This window comes from Sminthopsis crassicaudata, chromosome 2 (genome assembly GCF_048593235.1).
Source record: "Sminthopsis crassicaudata isolate SCR6 chromosome 2, ASM4859323v1, whole genome shotgun sequence".
Taxonomy (NCBI): Eukaryota; Metazoa; Chordata; class Mammalia; order Dasyuromorphia; family Dasyuridae; genus Sminthopsis; species Sminthopsis crassicaudata.
The window spans coordinates 613,252,275-613,277,044 of record NC_133618.1 but is presented as its reverse complement, the minus strand read 5'-3'; the positions used below and the strand labels follow the sequence as shown (position 1 = coordinate 613,277,044).

Sequence of the window (24,770 nt, the reverse complement as noted above, 5' to 3'; positions counted from 1 at the left end):
GGGCCCAAGTCCATGGGAGAAAAGGGCATGTTCTGCAGAAGGGCATTCACAGGGATCCTATTTCAACATTCTGAATGGATCTCTCCAGTCCCATACCCTTTAAAGGAGGGAAGGAGGAGGCCTTGAAATGAGAGCCTTATGATGCAGTGATGCAACTTGTTGTTTATCTCAGGAAATTACTATACATGCAAAAGGGATGCTTCTTTCTCCCTGATTTTCCAGCAGCACAGCTGGAGCTTCCAACACAGACTCCCCTGGATATTGGTCACTATTGCTACTACTGCTGCTGCTTGTGGGATAACTAGTTCAATTGAAGTAATAAACTGTAACAGAGGCAGTTACATACTTTTTTTTTTTTTTTTTTTTTTTTTTTTTTTTCTTACTGTAGAGTGCTGCTTTGACTTTTCCAGGATATCAACAATGATTGTAGTCTTTCTTTGAAGTCTTAGCATAGAAACAACTGTGCTTAGTATTTTGTTAAGTAGAGAAAAGTAAGAATAATTCATTAAAATAAGGAATGTCAAATATTTAACTTATATCAGATTGCTTGTTGTCTTGGTGGGGGGAGGTAATGGAGGAAGGGAGAAAATTTTAGAACATAAAGTCTTACAAAAATAAATGTTGAAAAGTATCTTTATGGGGGGGCAGCTAGGTGGCGCAGTGGATGGAGCACCAGCCAGGGGTCAGAAGGACCTGAGTTCAAATCTAGTCTTAAACACTTAACACTTCCTGGCTGTGTGACCCTGGGCAAATCACATAACCCCAATTGCCTCAGTTAAAAAAAGAAAGAAAGAAAAGAAAAGAAAAAAAAAGAAAAGTATTTTTACTTATATTCGGGAAAATAAAACACTATTGATGATTTTAAAAAGGAAAATAAAGAAAATAAAATAAGAGATTTCAGAAAGTAGTACTTCTTACCTGACCACTACCACAAAAATAACCCTGCCAATCTTCCTCCTCTTCTACCTTATACTATCCCTGTGTCTCTGCATTTCTTTTCCACAGATGAATTTGTCTTAGAAAACTGATTTAGGAGTGATTTTATTCTGTTTGCTGTGAGTACATTTTGTGCTGTCCTAGGCACAAATACTGCTAGCTATGACTCTTTGCTGAAGACTGTCTTTGTATAAGAAAGACAAGATTCTAGTACTCATGCAAACTGCCTGAGGGAAAAACTGCTTTTTGTTTTTCTCTTGTGTCCTTAACACTTAGCATAGTGCCTGGCACATACTGGCTATTTAAATGCTTGTTGAATTGTTTTTTGAAGTGGCAGGGAGGGGATATGGTCTGTAATTGGATGATGAGTATAATACCTCTGTGCACATACGAATAATAAATGACTGAATAAAAGAGTGTGTTAATCATTTATGTGACAGGCTTGGTCCTAAGGGCTAAAGATACAAATCATTGAAGAAAAAATATTAATACCAAACTCTGTGTTTAGGCAACTCTCTGTTAGGAACAATTTTATTTATTTAACATTATCTATTATGCAAAACATTTCTAAAGAAAGAGCTGTCCTGTTTAAACAGGCTTAGTTTCCAATACTCTCCCACAGGATTCTGTTCCACAAACATTTCAATTAACATCTATAGGAATCTTGAAGAAGGAACAGATCATTACGTGTAAATGTATAGCACTGTGCTTGGCAACTGCTTAATTGTTAGGGTCTTTTTACAATGAGTAAGCCCAGTGCCAACAGGACGTTGTTGAGTGGCCCAGAAGTAATTTCTGTGACCAGAGAGTGCCCCTGGGTGGGACCCTGGTCATATTGAGATAGCTTCCTAATGGGAGATGGCTCCCTCTCTGATTGACTGTGTATGTGACCTCACAGATCCTTCTTAAGTCCACTGCAGCAAGAAGTCACTCTCTTTATCATGGGGTAGCTGAACCAAGTGGATGGATAGCCAAGAGAGGTAAGGAGCTTGATAGTGAACATGTAGGTCTCTCCCAGACCTGGTGTTCACTTGGCAATTAACAGGTCAGGGCATTATGTGAGCAAGTATAATAAAGACTTTTAAGTTTGCCCATGGCTGTTCTTGAGCACATTATCAATTATTATTCAAGAAATCGTAGCCAGAGATCTCTGAAGGCCTCAGAGGAGGTGAGTCAGGTTAAAGTTAGTTGACACTGCAAAAATCAGTAGCCAGAAGATTCTCTGATGCCCTGGGAATTAGGAGAGACTGGCAATGAGAAGTACAGAGTGTAATGCTAGGACATTCGCAAATGAAATGACTGCCCAGGGTTAAGTATTTAGTGTACTTTTCACTTAATCAATGTTTTTTCTGTTCAGCTCCTTCCCAAAGAGTAGGGAGAGAGTCTATTTCTGGTATGCCCATCTATTAGGAATTGATCAAATAAATTATGACCTATGAATCTCTGCAATGTTATGAGTGGTAAGGAATAGTGAATGGGGGCAGCAAGATGGTACAATGGATACAGTGCCAAGCCTTGGAGGCAAGAGGACCTGAGTTCAAATGTGGCCTCAGACACTGATTGGATGATCCCAGGCAAATCACTTAATTTATTTGCTTCATTTTCTCATCTGTAAGATGAGCTGGAGAAGACATTGATAAAGCATTTTTATAAGAAAACCTAAACGAGCTCATAAAGAGTTGGACACAACTGAACAACAACAACAAAGTAATAGTGAAAGGAAATCTGATGCAGAAAGAAGTGAAGAGGAATGGCTACTTCCAGATATAGGACCTCTTGGCTGCTTGTGACTCCCTTTTTTAGCTTTCCCCTTGAAGAGCTCCTGCCTCTCCATAAGATAGATTGGTTGATGGGTTTTTCATTGCTATCCATAATTACCCTGTATTGGCTAAAGTTGTTCTTCAAGGACTCCTAAAAGTATTTTTCTATTCTCTGGTCAGTCACCCCCATCTTCATTCAGTTTACTATAAACCAATTTTCTAGAAGTCTTGGTTCCATCCATTCTTGGCATCCTACAGTGGAGAGAATGCCATTTTTGGAAAAGAATGCCTGAATTTCAATCTCAGCTCTTCTATTTGTTACCTACATGACCCTGAGCAAATTATAACAGTCTCTGCCATTAATATTTTCATTTGTAAAATGTGGGGGCTGAATTAGATAGTCTTCAAGGGTCCTTCTGGCTTTAAATTTATGCTCCTATGTCCCTTCAGCACTTTTGAAGTCTACTTAATCCATGTCTTCCACCCCATCATAATTCTGTTAACAATTGTTTGTCTCTAACTCCAGGACACACTATCCACTTCATCCCTGAGTTTAGTTCTTGGCTCACTATTTTTCTCTCCTCCCCAACTCTTGCCCTTATACTAAGGAATTTGAACATACATATTGATACTTCCTTAAATACATTTCCTTCCTTCCTTTAACTTGATCATTTCCCATGACCTACTCCTTTACCAACCTCAGCTACACACAGAAATACTCATATGCTTGATCTTGCCATTATTCACAAATATTCTACTTCTATGTTTATGAACTTTGAACTCTCCTTATCTGAATCACATTCTGTTGTCATCTCACTTCTCTTCCCTTGAAACCCCAAATTCTCTCATTGTGATTTCCAGTCTCAACATTTGCATTGGCTTTTCCTTGCATTCTTTCCCATCTTGACTCCTTAGTGAACTATTTCAATTAAACATTATCTTCTTCTCCTGAGTCCCTTTGTTCCCTTATCCTATTGACAATTTTTCTCTGCCAAGTCTCAGCATGGGTTATTCCCACCATTTTGCTACCAAATAAAGCTGGAAGAAATAGCAAAATTGTGTTAACTAGATTCACTGCAAAATTCTATTATACTGGCCATCACCGTAGCAAGGCAATCTTTTTATACCTTATTAATTGACTAGTCCATTCATCAGATCAGGTTTCCCAAACCATTTCATCCTTCCAATTTCCATATCTTTCCTTCTCTCTCACCTGAGAAGCACCTCATATTTCACTGGGAAAAAAATGAGGTCATTTGCCAAGAGCTCCTTCTCTTCCCCTCCTCCTTAACTTGTATCACCTAGATACCTTTTGTTACTATCTGACCTTGTCTCACACAGCGAAGTAGCTCTTCTCCTTACCAAGGAAAATCCCTCCAGATACACAAGTGATCCCATTTCATTCTTTCTTTTTCAATAGATTACCTACTTCTCTATCATCCTTGCTCTCCCTTTATCTTCATTCTCTCCAAGCCTACTGGCTGCTTCTCTATTTTAAAAACATTCCTATGTCTCCTTCATCCCTCAAAAAACCCTACTGATCCATCCATCCTTATTAGCTAATATTTCATATCTTATCAGATCTGTCTCCCTCAGGTAAAAGGAGAACTCAGTCCAGAACAGGATATGTTCCAGCAAGCCAGTAGCAAAACCTATTTTGGCAAACCATTGGTAGATTAGTCCCAGCATGGTGGAGCAGGCAAACACCAACACCAGGAACCCCCTACATGTCTCTCCATAGTCAGGGAATCTGCAGATTCTAGCTTTGAGAATTACCAGGTGACTCAATATAGCCCCAGGCAAAGAAGTAACCTCCAAAGGCCAGACTGCTACAGGTGTCTAAACAAATGGACAACCGCCAGTGCTTCAGCTTCTCCCTGTGCAAACAGGCAGCCTCCAGCAGCCAGATCACCTTCTTCTTTAGTTTAGCCTTGGAAAAACTCAGAAACACTTCACTGGTCTCAACCCATATCAGATACCCTACAGACTCAGCATCAGGTAAGCTGCCAGACCCTTATGGCTTTTAGCAGAACCATCCCACCTCCTTAGTGCAGCACCAGACATAAGGCTCCTAAGTGGGCCTCAGGGCAACATCATATAGCACCAGGTAAACAGCCAGCACCTGCAATCTCTAGCACAAGAAGCCTGAGACAGTGATCCTTGCACACTGGAAACAGAGCTCAAATTTAAAAGAAAGGAAAGGCCAAAAAATATGAGCAAACAACAATAACAAAAGAATCTGACAATAAAAAGTTATTATGGTTACTAGGAAGATCAAGACACATTCAGAAGAGAGCAATGCCAAAACACCATGGGAAAAACCCTAAAGAAAAATAGGAAGTGGTCTAAAGCCCAGAAAGGACTCATGGAAGAGCTCAAAAAGGAACTTTAATAATCATGTAAGAGAGAGAAGAAAAACATGTAAGAGAGAAAAGAAATGGGAGAGATGCAAAAGAATTATGAAAAAAAATCAACACTTTGGAAAAAGAAAACAATTGCTTAAAAAATAGAATTTGCCAAGTGGAAAAATGTACACCTTACAAAAATCCATTGAACAGTTCCATAAAGAATACAATTAGCTAAATGGAAAAGAAAGTACTAAAGATAATTGAGGAAAATAATTCCTTACAAATTAGAATTGGGCAAGCAGAAGCTAATGATTCTATGAGACATCAAGAATCAATTAAGCAAATTCAAAAGGATGAAAAAATGGAAGAAACTGTTAAATTCATCATGGGAAAAACAATTGACCTGGAAAATAGATCCAAGAGAGACAACATCAAAATCATTGTACTATTTGAAAGCCATAATTAAAAAGGAGGACCTGGACAGCTTCCCTCAAGAAATTATTAAGGAAAGGTTCCTTGATGTCATGGAACCAGAGGGCAAAATAGGAATTGAAAGAATCCACCATCTACCTCAAAATAAAAGTTCCAAGGAACATTATAGCCAAATTTCAGAACTATCAGGTCAAGAAAAAATGCAAGTAGCCAGAAGGAAATAATTCAAATATTGGGCAGCCATAATTATAGGTTTGCACAGAATCCAATCTTAAAACCTTAAAATATTGAAGGTTATGGAATATGATATTCCAGAAGGCAAAAGAGTTAGGAGTATAACCAAATATCACTTACCCAAATTAAGCATAATACATCAAAAGAGGGGAAAAAGGTTGTTCAATGAAATAGAGAGATTTTAAGCTTTCATATGAAGACCAGAGTTAAACCAAAAATTCGATCTGTATCAAGACCAAGAAAATCATAAACAGGTAAAAAGGGAAAAGAAAACATAAGGGATTCAATAAAACTAAAATATTTACATCCCTACATGAGAAGACAATACTTGTAAAGGGAGAAAGGAGAGAGAGGACAAACAGGAGACAGAACAGGATAGAGGAAAATACATAGATGGTAATCATAACTCTGAATGTTGAATGGAATGAATTCTCCCATAAAACAGAAACAGATAGCAGAATGAATCAAAAGCCAGAAGCCTATAAAACATTGTTTATAAAAAACACCCTTGAAACAGAGAGGAATATACAGAATAAAGGTAAGGGGCTAGAGTAGAATTATGCTTATTATTATGCTTCAGCTGATGTGAAAAAATCCTGGGTAGTAATTCTGATCTCAGACAAAGTAAAAGCAAAAATGGACCTAATTTAAAGAGATAAGAAAGGAAACTACATCTTGTTAAAAGGTATTAAGTGGGAAATAATCTTTACAGCAAGTTTCTCTGATAAAGGCCTATTTCTCAAATATATAGAGAATTGAGTCAAATTTGTAAGAACACAAGTCATTTCCTAATAAGTGGTCACAGGATATGAACAAGTAGGTTTCAGATGAGAAAATCAAAGATATATATAGGCATATGAAGAAGTGCTCTATATCACTTTTGATTAGAGAAATGGAAATTAAAAATAACTCTGGCTGTAGAAGCTGTGATATGATTATAATAGAATATTGCTTTGCAATAAGAAATGGTGAGCAGGCAGATTTCAGAAAAACCTTCAAAGACTTGTATGAAAATGATACAAAGAGAAATGAGCAGAACCAGGAAAACCTTGTGCACAGTAATAACAGGATTATGTGATGATTAACTATAAATGTTACTCAGCTCTTCTCAGCAACATAATGATCCAAGACAAGTACAAACAATCCATGAAGGAAAATATTGTCCACATCCACCTAAAAAATTGATGAGCTCTGAATGCAGAGCAAAATATAATTTTTTTTTACTTTGTTGTTTCTCATGTTTTCTTTTCTTTTGATCTGTTTCTTCTTTCACAACTGTGACTAAAAAGGAAATATGTTTTACATGATAGTACATGTATAACACATGTAAAATTACCTACCATTTTCAGAAGAGGGGAGGGAAGCTAAGGAGGGAAAAAATTTGGAGCACAAAATCTTGTAAAAATCAATGCTAAAAATTATCCTGACTCATAATTGGGAAAAAATATAAAGTTGCAAATTAAAAAAAAAATAAAATAAAATCCCATCTTCTTCAGGAAATCTTTCAAGATCTCCCTTAATTGCCAGTGCCTTCCTTCAGTTGGTTATTAATTCATCCTGTGTCACTTGTGTTTACATTATTTAATTTGTCTTCCTTGAGAGCAGGGACTGTCTGTTTTTTACTTTTCTTCATGTCTCCAGGGTTTAGTACAGTGCCTGACCCATATTAGGCAGTTAATAAATGTTTATGAGCTAACTGATTGACTGACTGTTAAAATGATGGGATTACATTACATTTGATTTCTTTCTGGTGACCTGTCTTCAAACTTGGAGATTAGGGGGACTCATAGACTAATAAGTAAGACAAGTTGGAATGTGGAAATATGTTTAGAAGAATTGCACATGTATAACCTATATTGGATTATTTGCTGTGTAGGCAAAAGGAGTAGGAAGGAGAAAAATTTAGAGCAAAAGGTTTTTAAAATAAAATCTATTATCTGTCAAAAAAAGCAAAAGCAAAAGCTTTTACTTATATATAAAATAAATATACATAAATATATATAAATATAATATATGTATAATGAATAAATATATAAATAAAAATATTTTAAAAAGACAAGTTAGAAAGTCAGGTCAATAGGATGTAAGAGACACCTCGATTTTGTAATACCTGAGTTTAGTCTAGAGTTCAATGACACATTGTACATGTATTTACACATGTACACAGTCACACCTAAAGTGCAACAGTTGCCAATAAATAAATTTGTACTATTGTTACTGGAAATGCTAGGTATAGATGACAATGTGTGTGTAAGTAAAAAGAGCCACCCTTTTTTGTTCTAAGTGAGTCTGACTCTGAGATTCATAGCTAATATTATTAAGCCAAAATATAGGCTTTGGGCCCAAAGGATGGTACACATAAAAATCCCCAGGCTCATAAGGAAAGGAAACTCTCCACCTAGTGGCTCAAAGAGTGTACTAGAGGGAAAGGGAGCACTCTGAGATAGACTATTTATTGAAACCAGTCTTTGTTTTACCAGAATCCCCAGAAATGTTTTGAAGGCAGAATGTTTACTTGATATATAAGAGCTACTTAAGTCTTTATGTCCTCTTCAGAATCTCTAGTCCAGTCCGAATAGATTCTCAGCTTAGTCACCAGCCCAGGGTCTCTGGCCAGGGCAGAAGACTCAGAATAACAGGTTTGGACTAAAATTGGAATGCCAGGGGAGAGATGAAAGTATGAGGAACAAATTCCAGTGAGCCAGTGGTTTTGATTCATCCATTAAAAGGACATACCTGGGAGTGTGTGGCTGAGTGCTAAAATCACTGGCTGGGGAGGCAGGACAGCTGGAGATATGATCCTTAGTTCTGATTCCCTGTGTGGTCATAAGGAAGGGGCTGCTCCTCTCTGGATCCGTCTGCTTAATTTATGAAATGGATCCAGTCACCCCTAGCTCTAGAAAAATTAGCTCAAGAAACTTGGAAGACAAAGAAATCTTCTAGGAAATTCAAGATGATGGGATATAGGGTACAGAGGGAGGGATATGGAACAATTCAGCTTCCAGGCCAGAATTGGTTTCTCCAGCCAGATTCTACTAGGATGCAGGGGACTGTGCAACATTCTAAACCTGGTCCTGGTTTTGGATCTCATTTGATCTTCAAGGGGCCTGGCCACGTCCCGTCCCACCCTTCCGTGCCTAACCCATGAGTCATCCCCTGTGGCTGCCCCACCCCAGGTTACCATGACAATCAGCCTACAAAGAAGGCCCTGAATGGGGACAACAAGAAGTGGGACAATTCTCTCTAAGTGTGTTGGAGGAGGGTGTGGACAAAGGGGGAATACTGGGAAGATCCTAGGCTTGATCTGGAGAGATCAGAAAACATTAATTTGTAGTTTAAAGAATCCCCTCTATTCCTTTGTTCCTCAGCTCAGCTCTCCCCTGGCCCCTTGCATCCCTGAAGCCCTCTTCTCCCATGGTCCCACCTTTGTGTCTCAATATTCCACCTTTCGTCCCCTTTTAACGCCATTCTATCCTATCTCCCTAGCCATAGGCTTGATTTAAGCTCCCTCTGACCAGTGAGTTTGCAGTCAGACCTCAATGGTAACTGCTACATTATGGACTGAAAGGGAGGGGAAAGATTAGCCTGGGTTTGAGCCATTTTTTCCTACCAACTTTGTTTGATTCTGTGTACACCACCAGCCCCAGGCCACTGGCTGTGAGGTAGGAGGAAGGGGGTGATTCCAAAAAGAATTCCAGGAAAATAATGACAAATTGTCATTCTCCATTGATGTTTTGGTTAGTTTCACCAAACTACTCTTTTTTATTCTGTTATAAATGATAGGTTGTTATGGAAGAGGAAGAAAGGGGAAGAAGAAAATGTTCAGAGATAAAAATGATGTAAAAAAACCTGTTAAGAAAAATTAAAAGAAAAAAGTAAAGTATATCTAAGAGAAAAAAGGATTCCAGGAGATCCAAAACAGGAGTTCAGGGAGTGTGTGTGTGTGTGTGTGTGTGTGTGTGTGTGTGTGTATGTGAGAGACAGACACAGAGAGAAAGAAGAAAGGGAAAGGGACAGAGAAATACAGAAAAACAAAGGCAGAGAAAAGAAAGAGACAGAGCGGGGTGGGGGGAGGGAGAGAGGGAGGAAGGAAGGGAGGAGAGGGGGGGAGGAGGAAGGAAGGAGGGAAAAAAAGAGAAGGGGGAAGGAGGAGGGGAAGCTGTGACTCAGTGCCCTGGTTACATAACTAACTGTATTATCAAAACCTTCCACAAGAGGCACAAGAGTCCAATAGAGCACAGGGCTCAGAGGCTAAACCTATTATAACTCTCAAATCAGAATAGAAGTATAGAAGTGGGGTTTTGGAGCATCTGAGTCAGTCCAAGTCCCTGTGGCTTGGGAAATCTGGGAAACTCTACTCATCATCATAGAATGCCAGAGCTGGAAGGCATCTAGCCTAACCCAATTCTTTACAGAAAAGTTAAGATGACCTATCCAGGGTCACATAGTGAGTAAGTATCATAGTCAGGATTCCCATCCAAGTCTCCTGAGCTCAGACTTAATGATCTTTCCACTAGAATCTCCTCTTTGCTCCTCTTGGAGCTTCAGCTCTGCACAGGGCACATTTATATAGACCAAAACTTAAACTGTGGGTCACAACCCCACATGGGGTTGCATAACTGAATGTGGTCATGAAATTATGATTTATTATGAGTAAATGCTTGATTTGTATATATATTTTATATACTTATATGCCCCATAAAAATTTCTCCAAGGCTCTTTTCACTATATCACATAAGTAAGAATTAATCGTTGTTATTCATCATTCTCAAAAAAGACCAATGATATCATGAGGGTTACATCCTGACATACAAGTGAATTAGATTTAAGTGAGACAGAACTGTGAATTAGAAAAGTGATGGGAAGAATCCTCCTCTGTGCTTATTATATTTGTGGATTTCTCTAGTCATCAGAGAACCTTGGAAATTGTTCTTTTAAATGAATTTTGCATGTTTTTCTTATTGGATGAGATTACTCTCTTAAGTTTGAAAGGGTCCTTTTGATAACTACTTCCCAAACATTTCATTTCCAATTTGGACACTGCACAATATGCCCCTTCCTAGGCATATTAGTGTACTTACTTTATATGTTCACAGTTATGTTGTACTTGTATTCTTTGAAATATATTTTTGTTAACAATTCACTAAAAAAGTCCATTAAGCAATGAAAATAATTTGTTTTTCTAATCCATTCTCCTATCCCCCCAGCCAAATTTCTCAGAGGCAAAGGAGTCACGAGTAGAAAAAGTTTAAGAAACCCTGTTATAGACCATCTCCCTTCCCACCCCCTCCAAAGGAGGAAATTTGCCTTTTTCTATCTCCAGACTGGCCTGCAGAGAAGGAAATCAGTCAGTGCTGGGTATGCACAGAGCACACACAGTATATGCTTCTCAGATCGATATCAGACTCTGTGGCACCTACTCTCCTCCTAAAAGGGGTCAACTTCTATTCATGACTGCTAAGGTCAGAAATAGTTAGTTAGACAAGGGTCCAAAGAAGAGACAGAACATTTGGTTTTCCTTTGCCTCCACATGAGAGGAACTCATTTTAATAAGAGATCAGACCCCCCCCCCCCCGGGGCATTTCTAAATTGAGGCTGTGATGAAGAGATGGAGACTGGGAATTAAGGAGAGGAGGGTTATTCCTGTTCTTCTTTCCAAAGGTGATCACTTTTGGAGCCCGTATTTCTTCCCAAAAGTTGAAATGGCTTCTGCAGCTTGACCTGTTGTCTTGTCAAGGCCCTCCTGGGTTGACTTGACCAAGTTCTCCACAGCTGGGGAAGAGGGAGAGGTCACAGGTAAATTGCCCAATTCAACCATTCCACCCTCCCTCCTACTCCAGAAAAATCCTTCTCTGCAGATGAAGATGGCCAAAGCACAAAAAAAGACAGAGCAACTTCATCATTTGTCATTGATGCTTAGTCTCTTGCTCCAGGGGGAAAGGACTAGGATAAAACCAGGGAAAACAGATCTCTAAGGGGATCAAAAATTCTATGATAATACAATTAATTCTTCCATAATGTGGGTTCTGAAAACTAACATTTGTTACATGATTGATATACTAGGGAATAATTAGAAAATATAAATTTGGGATTTACTAATAATGCTTATATCTATATGAAAATGGAGAAAGAAAAAAATGGTACCACTTCATAATAATTCATACCCACTTCCACAAACTAACTTTAGGTCTTTTTCAATATAAAAATGTCATATTTGTTATATATCTTCTAGTACAAAAAGAACTGTTTTATATACACACTCTCTCCATCTTCCTTTAGCAATGGTCATGCTCCAGTTGTGCACTGTCTCTTGTAGTCATCAACTTTGTCAACCTCTCCCCAATCTATGCCCCACTCCACAGGAAGTGGGTTAAAGGCTGAGTAGTAGCCCACTATTCATTGTAATACTGATATGTTTCTATATTTTATAAAGTTTTTTTTAAATAAAAATGTCACTGATAGTTTTTGAGTATTATACACCTAACTCCATTTTCTCCATAAATGTTGTAGTTATTGGGTGATCTTGCATAAAGATGATTTTTAGGAACACCCATGGCTTGTTATAAACAAACTGACTATATAAGGTGGTTAAATCTATAAAGTACCAATCAAGGGTTCTTTGTCAAATCCAATTGGCCAGGGAAACCCCAGGAAAAGCAAAACCCAGTTCCCATAAGTTTTAACTGGAGAAGGGCCCTTCTATGTCTTTTTCCTTGGCCCACTATCATCTCCCCACCCCTAACCCCTATGATTGCCTCCCATATACCATTTCATCCCCTTCCATTGTCTAACCTTTCTGTCCTGCCTCTGCAGCCTGGTCCACAGCCTGCTGGGTAGCTTCGGTTGCTGCATTTGCTGGAATAGATAAATGGGGGAAAAGAAGAGAAAAAGAGTGGAGAAGAGAGAGAGGGAAAGAGAAAGAGAGAAAGAAAGGGGGAAAAAGAGAGAGGGGGAGACAGAGAGACAGAGAGACAGAGAGAGGAAGAGAGAAAGAGAGAGGAGAGAGAGAGAGAATCAGAGAGACAGTGACAGAAAGAGACAGTTGGGAGGGAAGGAAGGAGGGGGAAAAGGGAGAGAGAAAGGCAGACAGAAATTAATTAAATTTTTTTTCTTTGACTTATGCATTCTATTCACTAAAAGATCCAGGAAAAATATTGTTGACCAGATGTGAAAAGAGCTGTCACAGAGTGGAGAAAGATAATGTTAAATTGACATGGTCACCTGTATCACCTCTAAGAGTAGGAAGCCACTAACTACAGTTCTTCCAATAAGATGGAGGCCCATTAGGTTTTACCATCTCCTCTGCCCACTGAGTCCTCCAGGCATTCTCGGGTATTCTCCTACACCTGGCTGATGCACCCCCAAATCCTTTTTCATCTGCTTTGAAATTGAACTTTCTTGTATGAGTTATCTCCTCTGAGAAGAATGAGTTCTTTGAGAGCAGAAATTGTCTTTATTTTCTTTTTGTGTTTCCTGCACTTATACATAAGCAGCACACAGGAAGTGTGCTAATTAATTAATTAATTCCTAATTAATACTTTTTTCCCATTCTGTGTGGAAGATATCCCTTCTCCCTGCCCATGGGGATAAAATTTCCCTTTCTGGATCTACTGCCCCTGATGACTGCAACACTGGACATTTATTCCTTTGGGTTATACATTGTCTTATACATGCTCTGAGGCAGGGAGATGGTACAGTAGAGAGAATGCTGGGCCTGGAATCAGTAAGAATTTAAATTCTCCCTAAAATAGATACTAGCTCTGGGATTCTGGGTAAGGCACTTAACATCTGTCTGCCTCAATTTCTCCAGCTATAAAATGGGCATCATAACAGCACCTATCAGCCAGAATTATTTTGAGGATCAAATGAAATATTTGTAAAGTGTTTGGTATAGTAGATAATAAATGTTCCCTCCCCCCTTTTAAAAGGGTCTTTTTTTTCATCTCAGTTGTTGTTCTATGCTATCCAGCTCTTTTTGGCCCAGTGGACTATAATGTGCCAAAACCAACCATGGAGTTTTCTTAGCAAAAATTGGAGTGTGGTTTGTCATTTCCTTCTCTAACAGATTAAGGTCACCCAAGTATCTTACTTGCCCAGGGTCACATAGCTAGTAAGTGTTTGAGGCTTGATTTGAACTCAGAGCTAGCTTCCAGACTCCAGGGCTAGAGTTCCATTCACTGCACCTTAGGAATACATTTTTCATACGTTTCTTCCTCAACAGAAGAGAAGAGGGTACCATGAGGGCCATAGTGCTTGGGCAATGGATGTGAGGAGGAGAAATAAACATAGAGGGCAGGGCTGGGGTGCTGGAGAAAATTTCAGGATTTCTGTCTAGGCTCTTTTGTTCTGGACCACTGGCCAGAAATGATAGGCTTTAGCTGAGTCTCTTGGCAATAGTTGCCTAAGTCATGCAGAGAATCCATGCTTTAGAAATAAACAGGTTTGTCTCCAAATCCCATTCAGACCCATACACAACCGTAGCCACTCCTGAAAACTTCATGCCATTATCTCTACCCTTATTTAGAGGCTCTCAAAGGGCGCTACAAACATGGGTTCTCTCAGTTTAAAGAACAGAGCTGACCTCAAGATACCAACTGAGCTGATTAGATGGTCATCTGAGTGATATGTCAAAAAAGAAAACCTTATTCTGAGGAAACACTTTCTTTCCAAAGAGCTAAAAATGTTCATTTATTTGTCTTTGGTAATCAGAGGATGAGGAAAAGGGCAGAGCAGACCATTTTAGAAATGGACAAACTGAGATCTGGAGGGGGGTGCTGGGGAAAAGTCATGTAGATAAGAACATCATCTTATCTTTTTGTGGAAAATCTGGCCTTTATCAGAGTCTGGGGAATCTCGAAGGTTCCTCCTATGAAAAGAATTTCTGGTGTGTCTAAATCATTTTGTATTAGTTTGTGTATTCTTTGTATTTTTTGATTAGGGAGTATGTTTTATTCCCCAGTAGAATGTAAACTCCCTAAAGGAAAGACTTTTTTTTTTGTTTTTTGGCTGAGGCAGTTGGGGTTAAGTGACTTGTCCAGGGTCATATAGCTGGGAAGTGTTAAGTGTCTGAGGCCAGACCTAGATGCCCCAGACAAGAATATTTTTTTTTGGCTTTTTATTATCATCCATCGCCAAACCTGACTTGTAATGGTCACTTAGTTTGTAAAATTGAAATTTAAAAATATTCCTGGCATTTTGATCTTTATCAGTTAACCAACAGGCATTTATTAAGACATTATTTGCCGGGACTGTATTAAGATCTGAAGATACAAAAAAAAAAAAAAAAAAAAAAAAAAAAAAAGAAAAGAATAATTTCTGCCCTCAAGAAGCATTGAATTCTAAATCTAATGAGACAAGGTGTATACAAATTGGTACATGCCAGACACACACAGTATAAGGTAAGGTAAGAATGGGGAGTTGGATGATGTGACGGGGCAGAAAGAAATCCTCTAAACAAAGGGTATGGCTGGTCTCCATTAGTCTTAGATCTGCCAAACCTTCAACCCTAGAAAATACAACTTTACCCTTTAAACCAGGGCTAAGGCTATGACTCTTATGGAAACTGAGGTATTTTATGCTTCTCATGATGGAGCCTCCCTAAAGTGGTTTCTGGATCTTCTTCCTGACCCTGTCAGTGACTCCCTCTTTGAGTTAGCCTAACAGAAAGAGCCAAGAATGAAGTGAATGTTAGAAAACTGAGATTCTAGGTCTACCTCTTCCACTAAATAAGTGACCTGGGCCAATTTACTTTACTTTGGGGTGGGGGGGGAGGCTTTGTTCTCTTATCTAAAATGAAAATATTGGACAAGGGATTGCTAAAGTCTCTTTCAATATATGACATTCTCTGATTCTAGGAATCAGCAGGAGACCCAGGATATTTTATCAGCATACAGGGAGGAGGGATGTAGTTTCTCTCTCTCTCTCTCTCTCACTCTTTCTCTTCATGAATTTGCTTTTATCTGGCCAAAACCAGCTCAGTTTATTGAAGGAGATGATCAAGTTCCAATTTTTCTTCATGGATAGAGAGCAGTATTAGGAAAGACATCTACCCATTTTATTAATAGGGATATTAATCCTTAAAGGGCAGCTAGGTGACACAGTGGATAGAGCTGACCCTAGAGTCAGGAAAATCTGAATTCAAATCCAACCTCAAACATTCACTGGGGCAAGTCACTTAATTTCTGTTTTATAACTATATATATATTTATATATATATATATATACCTATATATTATATATAATATATATTAATATATATACATATATATTTATATATATGTATATATAAGTATATATATACCTATATATTGTATATATATATATATAATTCTATTATATCTGCATATATCTATTATATCAGCTATTCTATCTGCTGTTCTCAACTGTAAAATGTTAGTGATAATAACTCTACTCCACAGAGTTGTTATGACTACCAAATGAGGTAATATTTTTAAAAAGGCTTATCATAGATAGAACCTGGCACATAGTAGGGTTAATAAATGCACCTTCCTCTAAAAGAGTTAAAAGATAGTACTTCCCTGAACTCTTGTCTGTCCTCAGGGATTCCATTTTTGTCTTATCCCTGGTGGCCTATAATATTCTCAAGAGGACAGCGCTTACCAAGAAATTAATGAGTTTACTACATTTTTAAAAATCAGGGAACCTGCACCAAATAGCACTTTGGGGAGGAGGAATGTTATGTCAGCTTTGAGCCAGCAGTGGCAGGCAGCCTGTCCCCAGGAGACCCTACTTTTCGGTGGAGGGGGGAAGTTTCCTCATTCTCCTTGGGGGTTGGGAATGGAAAGTCCTGGTGAGCTTCTGGAAAGGGACCAATAAGAAACAAAACAGCAAGAATTTAACTTTGAGACTGGCAGATTTCTGCCCCAAAGGGAAATAATCACTAGACTTAGCCAACTTCTATGTAGCATTTTCTAGTTACAAAGGTATCTTAGTTGCTACTTCCTAGTGAAGAGGAGGAATGTCCCCCCTGAGCGAGGCTGGGGATGGGCAACTAAACCCTAATTAGATTAATGTACAGGAGCTGAGACTTCAGCACATGTGGGATTCTGAATCAGTCAAAAAGCTAAAAAAAAAAGGTCCCCAAATCTAGGCTGTCTTGCATACACAAAGCTACTGGGATTCAGGGTTGGCTGTTACAGGTGCTGCCAAAGTGAGGGGCTTGCTTCCTGCCTTGCCTCTGAATCTTTCCTTCTCCATTTTATTGGCAAGGGAGGTTCTGTCCTAGCACTGTTGTGACTCTCTCCCCACCATATACATGCCAGGGGTTTCTGCTCACTTCTCTAAAACCCTTTTTAAGAAACTTTAGGAAACTAGGAGTAGTCCAGTATTGCAATACAAGATCCTTGTTAGCTCTGTGATCTTGGAGAAATCACTTAACCCTATTTGATACTATTTTCTCATCAGTAAAAAATGAGCTGAAGAAAGAAATGGCAAATGATTCCTGTATCCTTGCCAAGAAAACCCCAAAAAGGGGCCACAAAGAGTCGACATGACCAAAAAATGACTAAGCAACAATAACAAAGCTTTCTATCTTTGTCCATTCATGTTTCCATGCTTCGGCAGCCTCTGATCTCTGCCTTCCCCTTCCTTCACACCCCCAATCCTTTCTTGGGGGCTCGTTTCTCCTCTTTTTTTTTCTTGGCTTTGGCTAGCATCAGAACATAGCCAGAAAGCCGTCATCCCATCCTATTCATGCCCAGTGCTCAAGGAATCCTCCTGATGGCCCTTCCCTAAGATTTTCTTCAGAATCATATTCATTTGGGGAACTTTGACTGTAATAAATCCTGGAGGTAAGTCCTAACATTAAAAAAGCCCAGAGATTCCCACATTCTCAGCATCTCAAGAAGTGGCTTCCAGATTCACAGACATCCCTGGGGGTTGGAATTGAATCAGCACCTGGCATAGTCCCTGACACTCTCTGCCCCAAGTGCCTCCTCAGGCATAGGGCAAGCAAGGCCAAGCTCTCAAAGTATCTCCTCTTTTCAAATTTTATTTGACTCAGTCCAAGGAGACTGGTCTCACTGGCACAGTCACTTTAAGAAAGCAGTTTCTCTAGGAAGGGGATCAAGGAGAACCAGCTCTTTTCTCCAAGAAAGTAAGACAGGTCTAGGGAAAGCAGAGCAGAAATAAGTCAACTCTCTGGATTCCAAACTTTCAGGCTGATTTTGCCTTTTACTAGTCCTGGAAGCAGCATCTGGACATATCAGCTAAGTTAGCCTTCCTGCACCTATCCCTGAATAAGAAATAGGAGTTATGTTCTTTCTCTCTCCTCTGCTCCCACTTAGTTCATCATCTCTCACCCGCCTCCTGGGCAGCTCCCTCTGCTTGCTTCTTCAGGTCCTGGAAGCTCTTGCTGGCCATCTTGAAGGGGCTGGTTGATTGGGCTGCAGCGGGCAAGACTGGGTGAGGCTGGGGCCTGGATCCTTGGGAGGAATGTGCCTGTTGAGATGCTTCTCAGCTCCCTCTTGATACAGCAGCTGCAGTGGTTGAAGCCTTATGCAGCCAAAGGTCCAGCCCACGCCCACAGGGAGTGGGGAGAGGGCGGGGCAGGTGGCACAGCTTGCCAAGGTTCCCAGCTCCAGCCCTGGAGGAAGGGATTGTCTATGGGTATTTTTCCAGACTGGCAGTTCTTTTCAGTGTTAATCTGTATTGGCCTGGCCCTAAAAAGCATGTGTGTATGTATGTGTGTGTGTGTGCGTGTGTGTGGGGGGGGGGGGGTGTAGGTCATCCCTGCTGATTCATGGCCAACTAGTGATACAGGACTTGTTGGGATAGAATTGGGCTTGGGTAAGGGGAGTATAATCAGTTGTGAAGGTTAATTGAACTCAAGAGTCTCAGAGTCAGGAGTCATTTCTCTGTAAGAGGGGGGGATAATATAGTATGTTAACTTGACAAGATCTAGATTCTGCCATTGACTTGAAATATGACCTTAAATAAGTTATTCACCCTCTCTTTACCTCAGCTTTCCCATTTGTAAAATGAAAAGTTTGGATTCATTCACTCAAGTACCTTCCAAGTTTGACATTCTATTTCAAGTCAATTTGAAGTCAATGGGGTAATCTCATTGCTTTTTGCAGTTCCCAGAATCCACCCCAAATTTCTACCACCTCCTTTCCTGGTGTTTGGATAATAGTCTGCTACAATCTATAAAACCTGAGATTCTCCCAAAGAGAAATGAAGGGGAAAGTTGGCAAGCAAAGATGAATGGAATTCTCTGGGTTAGGATAGAACATCCTGGTGCCTGCCTATATGACAAATACATGGGGCTATGGGGAACCAGTGGTTTGTACTCGGTCTGGGGCAGGCTGTTCTGCTAATTTAATAGTTGTGTGACCTTATACAAGACATTTAACTTTTCTTGTCTCACTTTCCTCCCTTGTAAAAAGGAAATGACACCATACTAGATGATCAATAAAGTCACTTCTAGTTCTAAATTGTAAAATCCTATGAAATCGTAAAACCTTTCCAGGGAGTCTTATGTCCAGGTAAGGTTTAAATCAAAGCCAATCCCTAGGCAGAGCTGATATCATGGCTTGCAAAGAGAAGTTCTGACATCAGCCTATCTGTTTCCTTTGAACAGAACGTTCCAGGTCTGGGATTTGAACCCTTTAATTATTTTAATCACAAGGTTAATGGAGAGGAAGTTTTCCAACCTGCGGCTGTAGCCCAATCTCTCACATTATTCTCAGCATCAGAGTGGATCACACAAATGTGTGTAAAAAACACAGATTTAAACCTGGAAGGAGACTTTAGAAGTATCTGAGCCAAATTCCTCATTCTACAAATGAAGAAATTGAGGCTGGAAGAAGTTAAGATCATACAGACAGTAACAGGTCTAGGATCTGGCCAGAATCCAAATCCTTTTTGTTGTTGTTGTTGTTGTTGTTGTTGTTGTTGTTAAACAAGGCAATTGAGATAAATTGACTTGCTCAGGGAGTCACAAAGATAGGAAGTATTAAGTGTCCATGGCCACATTTGAACTTAGGGACTGCTGACTTCAGGGCTCTATCCACTATGACATCTAGTTGCCCCCCACTTCTTTATGCTCATGTAAAAATTGAAAGTAGTAGGGGCAGCTAGGTGGCGCACTGGATAGAGCACCAGCCTTGAATTCAAGAGGACCGGAGTTCGAATGTGGTCTCAGACACTTAACACTTCCTAGCTGTGTGACCCTGGGCAAGTCACTTAACCTCAGCCTCAGGAAAAAAATAAATAAATAAAAATTGAAAGTTAATAAGCTCTGGGAAGGGAGATAAGAGTTGAAGATCTATATTCTGGGGAGCTTGTAATCCATATGGGAAATAGAACCACCACATGTAAAAATAGAAGAATGTGAAATCATCTTGAATTTGCCTTATTTGAAGTATCAGATCAGGAGAAGAGGACCTGCTAGGTTGAAGTTGGCTCTTGGTACTTGGAATACCTGGATGGTGCTTACCTCTTCCCACCAATCCTCCTTTCCCTCTCAAAAAAAGACAATTCAGGAGTCTAATGGGGCAAGAAGATGAGGTGGGAAGGGAAGGAGGGAGGGTTTGTTTTAACTGTGGTTTTGAGTCCTGCTTAACCAGCCCTCCCAACTCTGCCCCCTTGCCAGCCTGATTATCCAGAGTTCCTGGCGGCTCTACCCTCCATGATCTGTAATGACTACAGTAATGGGTTAAAGGCCCTTGCGGCTGCCTCTCCGGCAGAGCAGGAAGCAGCATCAGGGAATTGATGACCTTTAAACATCTTGGTTTGAGAGAGGGGCATTTTAAACATATGAGTAATCACAGTGAAAAGAACAAAAGCTCCAAGGATAGCAGCTGAAAATATTGATGTAGGCTTGTTTCCCAGGCTGGAGATTCACATTAGATTGCATGTTTGTTGCTGCCTAGGGAGTAGGGGGAGTGACGAAGAGGGGGGAGAGGAAGGAAGGTATGTCTTGCAGAGCTCTGTAAAATGCAACGATGTTTGTGTGCTGGTACGTGTGTATAAGTCTCTGGGTTGTTATACATGTGTATGTAGGTGTAGCCCTGGCAAATCATTTAATTTGTCCAAGACTCAGCTCTCCCTTCTGTAAATAACACTTACTTCTCAGGGTTGTCTTGAAGATCAAATGAAATAATGGATATGAAATGCCTTGCAGATTGTGATAACTCACTTCACAGTTTCCAAAGTGATTTCTTCACAACCATCTTTTGCTGTGGAGAGGAAAAAATGTTTTTATCTGAAATGCCAATTTGCCAATGGAGCTGTGATATACTGATGCAGGGATTGCCTCCAAGGATACAGATTCGTCCATACTGGGCTATTCTTGTTCATGTCTTTCCATACATTTGCCATGTATTTTACTCAACATGCTCTGTGTGTATATGTGTGTGTACATGTGCACATGTGCATTTGAACATGGTAGGTCCCTTGAAATCATTGTGATACCTATGGGTCACAGAGTCTATATCTACTGATCATCTCTTGCTTCTATTAAATACAGGTATCCATTCCACATTTCAATTTTCTCCATCATGCTTTCAATGTGTCACAGATCAGCACAGAAAATTAAATGGGAATTTTGGGGCAGTTTTGTGGAAGTAACAAACAACATAGAAAGGTCTGTAGACAACACAGAAAAAGTTTAGAAACTCAGAAATGCATAAAATATAGGAATAATATTACATAATATCAATCCAAATATTACAATAAAAGATACTGTGAAACCAGCTCAAGGGACTCATTGAGAAGAAGGCATGACGTGGAACAGATAGAGACTTCGAAAAATGAATTTCAAAGTTCATTTATTGATCTGAGAGCCAGGGTTTATATACTTTTTATGCTAGTGTTGCAATAATATTAGTTGTCACTAAGTTACACAATATACATTCTATTATTACATTGTAGCTGTACATTAATTTTAAACAGTAACTAGAAATAACAATCTGTGTACCACAACATAATCATAAATTGTCTGGTTTGTATGCCTTGTTCCAGTTCCATGTATTCATCATCAAAGTTCTGTTGAATTTATAGCAAATATATTTTCCTGATGCTGACATATTCACATAGGTAACTTCCAGATTTATTACATCTTTGTGTTAGCAGTACTTGTTTGATCAAATATGTCAATGTGTCCTATTCTCAACTTTGGTTATGGAAAAGTGATGAGCCTGCTGCACATCAATCCACAGCTGCACAGAGAGTATGTTAACCCCTGCCTAGCTTTTTAGGACATGTGCTTTTTGCTAGCCCTCTACATCTCCCCCCTTCTTTTTAATTGAAGATCCGTGGTTAATGCTGAGAAACTTTTAGAGCCAGTTTTTAAACAAGGAGCATTCACATGCACACATTAGCATCAGGAATAAGAAAAACAAGCCAAAATGTAATATCATATTGCCTACATTATTAAAAGGATTTATCTGTTTGAGAACATTCAATATCTCATCAGTTACCCCATTTTCATCAATTGCAATTTCACTATTTTCAGTATTCAATGTGACATTTTTTAACCAATCCAAATCTCTATTTAATGCAATTTGCTCATATACCAAGTAACTTATTTCTTATAATATTCCAGCTATGTTTTGTATGATTAAAAATCATAGATATCATACAAATATGTGTATAGTGATAGTCACAGCATAATTGAGTTCTTATTTCTTTATTATTATTATTATTATTATTATTATTATTATTTTTGCTGAGGCAATTGGAGTTAAGTGACTTGCCCAGGGTCACATAGCTAGGAAGTGTCAAGTGTCTGAGGTCGCATTTGAATTCAGTTCCTCCTGAATTCAGGGCTGGTACTCTATCCACTGCACCACCTAGCTGCCCCCTGAGTTCTTATTTCTAATTATTCTAATTCATCCACAATAACAATTACTGCAGATTGCAGAGCATCTAATTTGCATTCAAAGGTTTACAAGCCATTGTACCTTTAAAGGCTTAGATACATTTCTCGTCAATTATGAAAAATCTACCATTTGTTTACAACATCTTGAAGATCAGTAGCATCAATCTGAAAATACTAGAAAAACATAGGGGGGATTTTGTGGCTAAAAATTGCACAGACACAGTCTTATTTATATTTATAATATGTGGGTTATATGTGCAGATTATGTATAATATGTGGGTTCCAAGATTATCAATATTATTTACAGTTATTGGGGACAGGTTTAATTCATGGGGGTAAAGCATATAAGTCCCATGTAATCGTTCTTTCATCCCATAAGCACTCATTATCCTCTGCTATGGTCTTGCTTTCCTCTTCCATTGGTCTTTTTTGAAAGGTTTCCCTGGATTTCCTTCATCCTTGTAATGACATGTTCGGTTGTTTCCTCTTAGTGGCCCAGACTAGTTCTGCTTTTTCTGGAAGAATACAAGCATAGCCTAAACTTCATATAAGTAATTTTATTGGACCCAGTCCAATTATCTGTTTTTGAATCCTTCCGCAATACTGAGACATCTGGCTGCTCTTCTAACAACGTGTTCTTTTGTCCCACAAAATGTTTTTGTGTAGGAGTACAACTCTGATTATCTCATGTCAAAAAAATTTATAGTATATATTACCATCCAATCTCCTTCTTACCCCATTCTCTATTCCCTCCTTTTAAATGAATTAACAAATATGAATTAATAAACATTCCATAAAAGAAAAAGAAAAAAATCATACTTCTTCTCTGGTATGAAGGGCCAAAAAAAATTTATTCAAAATCTCCAGATTACAGGGATCCCTGTCATGATGTGGAAGGGATAAAAATGAGGAAGGTATAACTATAGAGGTAGCATTTCCAGGTCACTTTAAAGTTTGTAAAGTGCTTTGACAAATATAATCTCATTTGATCCGCACAACAATTCTGGGAGCTAAGTGCTAGTCACACCCATTTTATAAGATGAAGAAATTGAAGCAAACAAAAGTTAAGTAACATATCCAGCTACATGTAGGTATTCAGAGTTTAATTTGGCTTTCCCTGATTCCAGGTCCTTTGCTTTATCTATTGTGCCATCTCCGTCTCTAAGGAATCTGTCTGTTTTGGGGTTGTTGTTGTTGTTGGTTTTTTTTTTTTTTTTTTTGTCATATAATAATGTTTTTCATTTTAAGATTTATTGTCTTTTGTTTTGACCCCATTGCTATGTCTTCTTACTGCTCCCTACTTGAATCCTCCCTTGCAGCAAAGGAAAGTTATTATTGTTCAGTTGTTTCAATGATGTCTGACTTGTCATGATCGTATTTGGAATTTCTTTGGCAAAGATACTGGTGTGATTTGCTGTTTCCTTCTTCAGCTCATTTTGTAGGTGAGGAAATTGAGAAAATCAGGGTTAAGTGACTTGCTCAGAGTCAATAGCGAGTAAAAAAGGAAAACACTGAAGCAAAATCAACTGACACAATGATCTCAGCTGACAAGTGTAGACCATATTCACCATCTGTAGTCTCCTTCCCTGCTGAAAACATGAAGATATATCTTGCTATCTGTTCTCTAGGATTTAAAATTGTTTCTTAAAATTGATTCGTTTGACAGCTTTTTAGAGCTGTCATCCTTTACATGATTGTAATTTGTATTGTAATTGTGCATATTGTTCTCTCCCTTCTGTTTTTCTCATTCTGCATTACTTCATACATGTCTTTCTATATTTCTCTGAATTCTTTTTCTATTCCTCATTTTATAACTGAATTATAATCCATCAGATTCATATACCATGATTTGTTCAACCTTCTTCCCAACTGATGGACTCTCCTTTGTCCTCAGTTATTTGTGCTACTTCAAAAAAAGCTGCTATGAATATTTTGTTATATTTATATGTAAGACCAGGGGTTCTCAAACTACGGCCCACGGGCCAGATGCAGCGGGCTGAGGACGTTTATGTAGCCCACTGGGTATGGCAAATGAGCTGAGGGGAGGAGACAGAGTGTTTTTGTTTTTACTATAGTCTGGCCCTCCAACAGTCTGAGGGACAGTGAACTGGCCCCCTATTTAAAAAGTTTGAGGATCACTGTGTAAGACCTTTGTTGTTGTTTACTCCCTTTGGGCACTACCAAATACTGGAATCAGTCAAAGAGTATGAATAGGTT

General features: G+C 39.0%; 1 protein-coding gene across 1 annotated transcript; it reads right to left on the bottom strand.

The window, feature by feature from the left end:
- Window positions 1-11,223: 11,223 nt before the first annotated feature.
- ADIRF (adipogenesis regulatory factor) lies at window positions 11,224-18,212 on the bottom strand. The gene is made up of 3 exons (XM_074296062.1): window positions 18,031-18,212; window positions 12,503-12,565; window positions 11,224-11,482 (listed from the first exon to the last, which is right to left on the bottom strand). The coding sequence occupies exons 1-3, from the start codon at window positions 18,089-18,091 to the stop codon at window positions 11,376-11,378; spliced, it is 231 nt and encodes a 76-aa protein (XP_074152163.1). The 5' UTR covers window positions 18,092-18,212; the 3' UTR covers window positions 11,224-11,375.
- Between the last annotated feature and the right edge of the window lie 6,558 nt (window positions 18,213-24,770).

Excerpts from the sequence above, each read along its gene's own strand:
- ADIRF (XM_074296062.1), bottom strand. The coding sequence starts at position 18,091 with ATGGCCAGCAAGAGCTTCCAGGACCTGAAGAAGCAAGCAGAGGGAGCT. Across the intron at positions 12,566-18,030 it reads GGGAGCTGCCCAGGAGGCGG|CAAATGCAGCAACCGAAGCT; the intron begins GTGAGAGATGAT and ends TATCTATTCCAG. Across the intron at positions 11,483-12,502 it reads TGCAGAGGCAGGACAGAAAG|CTGTGGAGAACTTGGTCAAG; the intron begins GTTAGACAATGG and ends CCTCTTCCCCAG.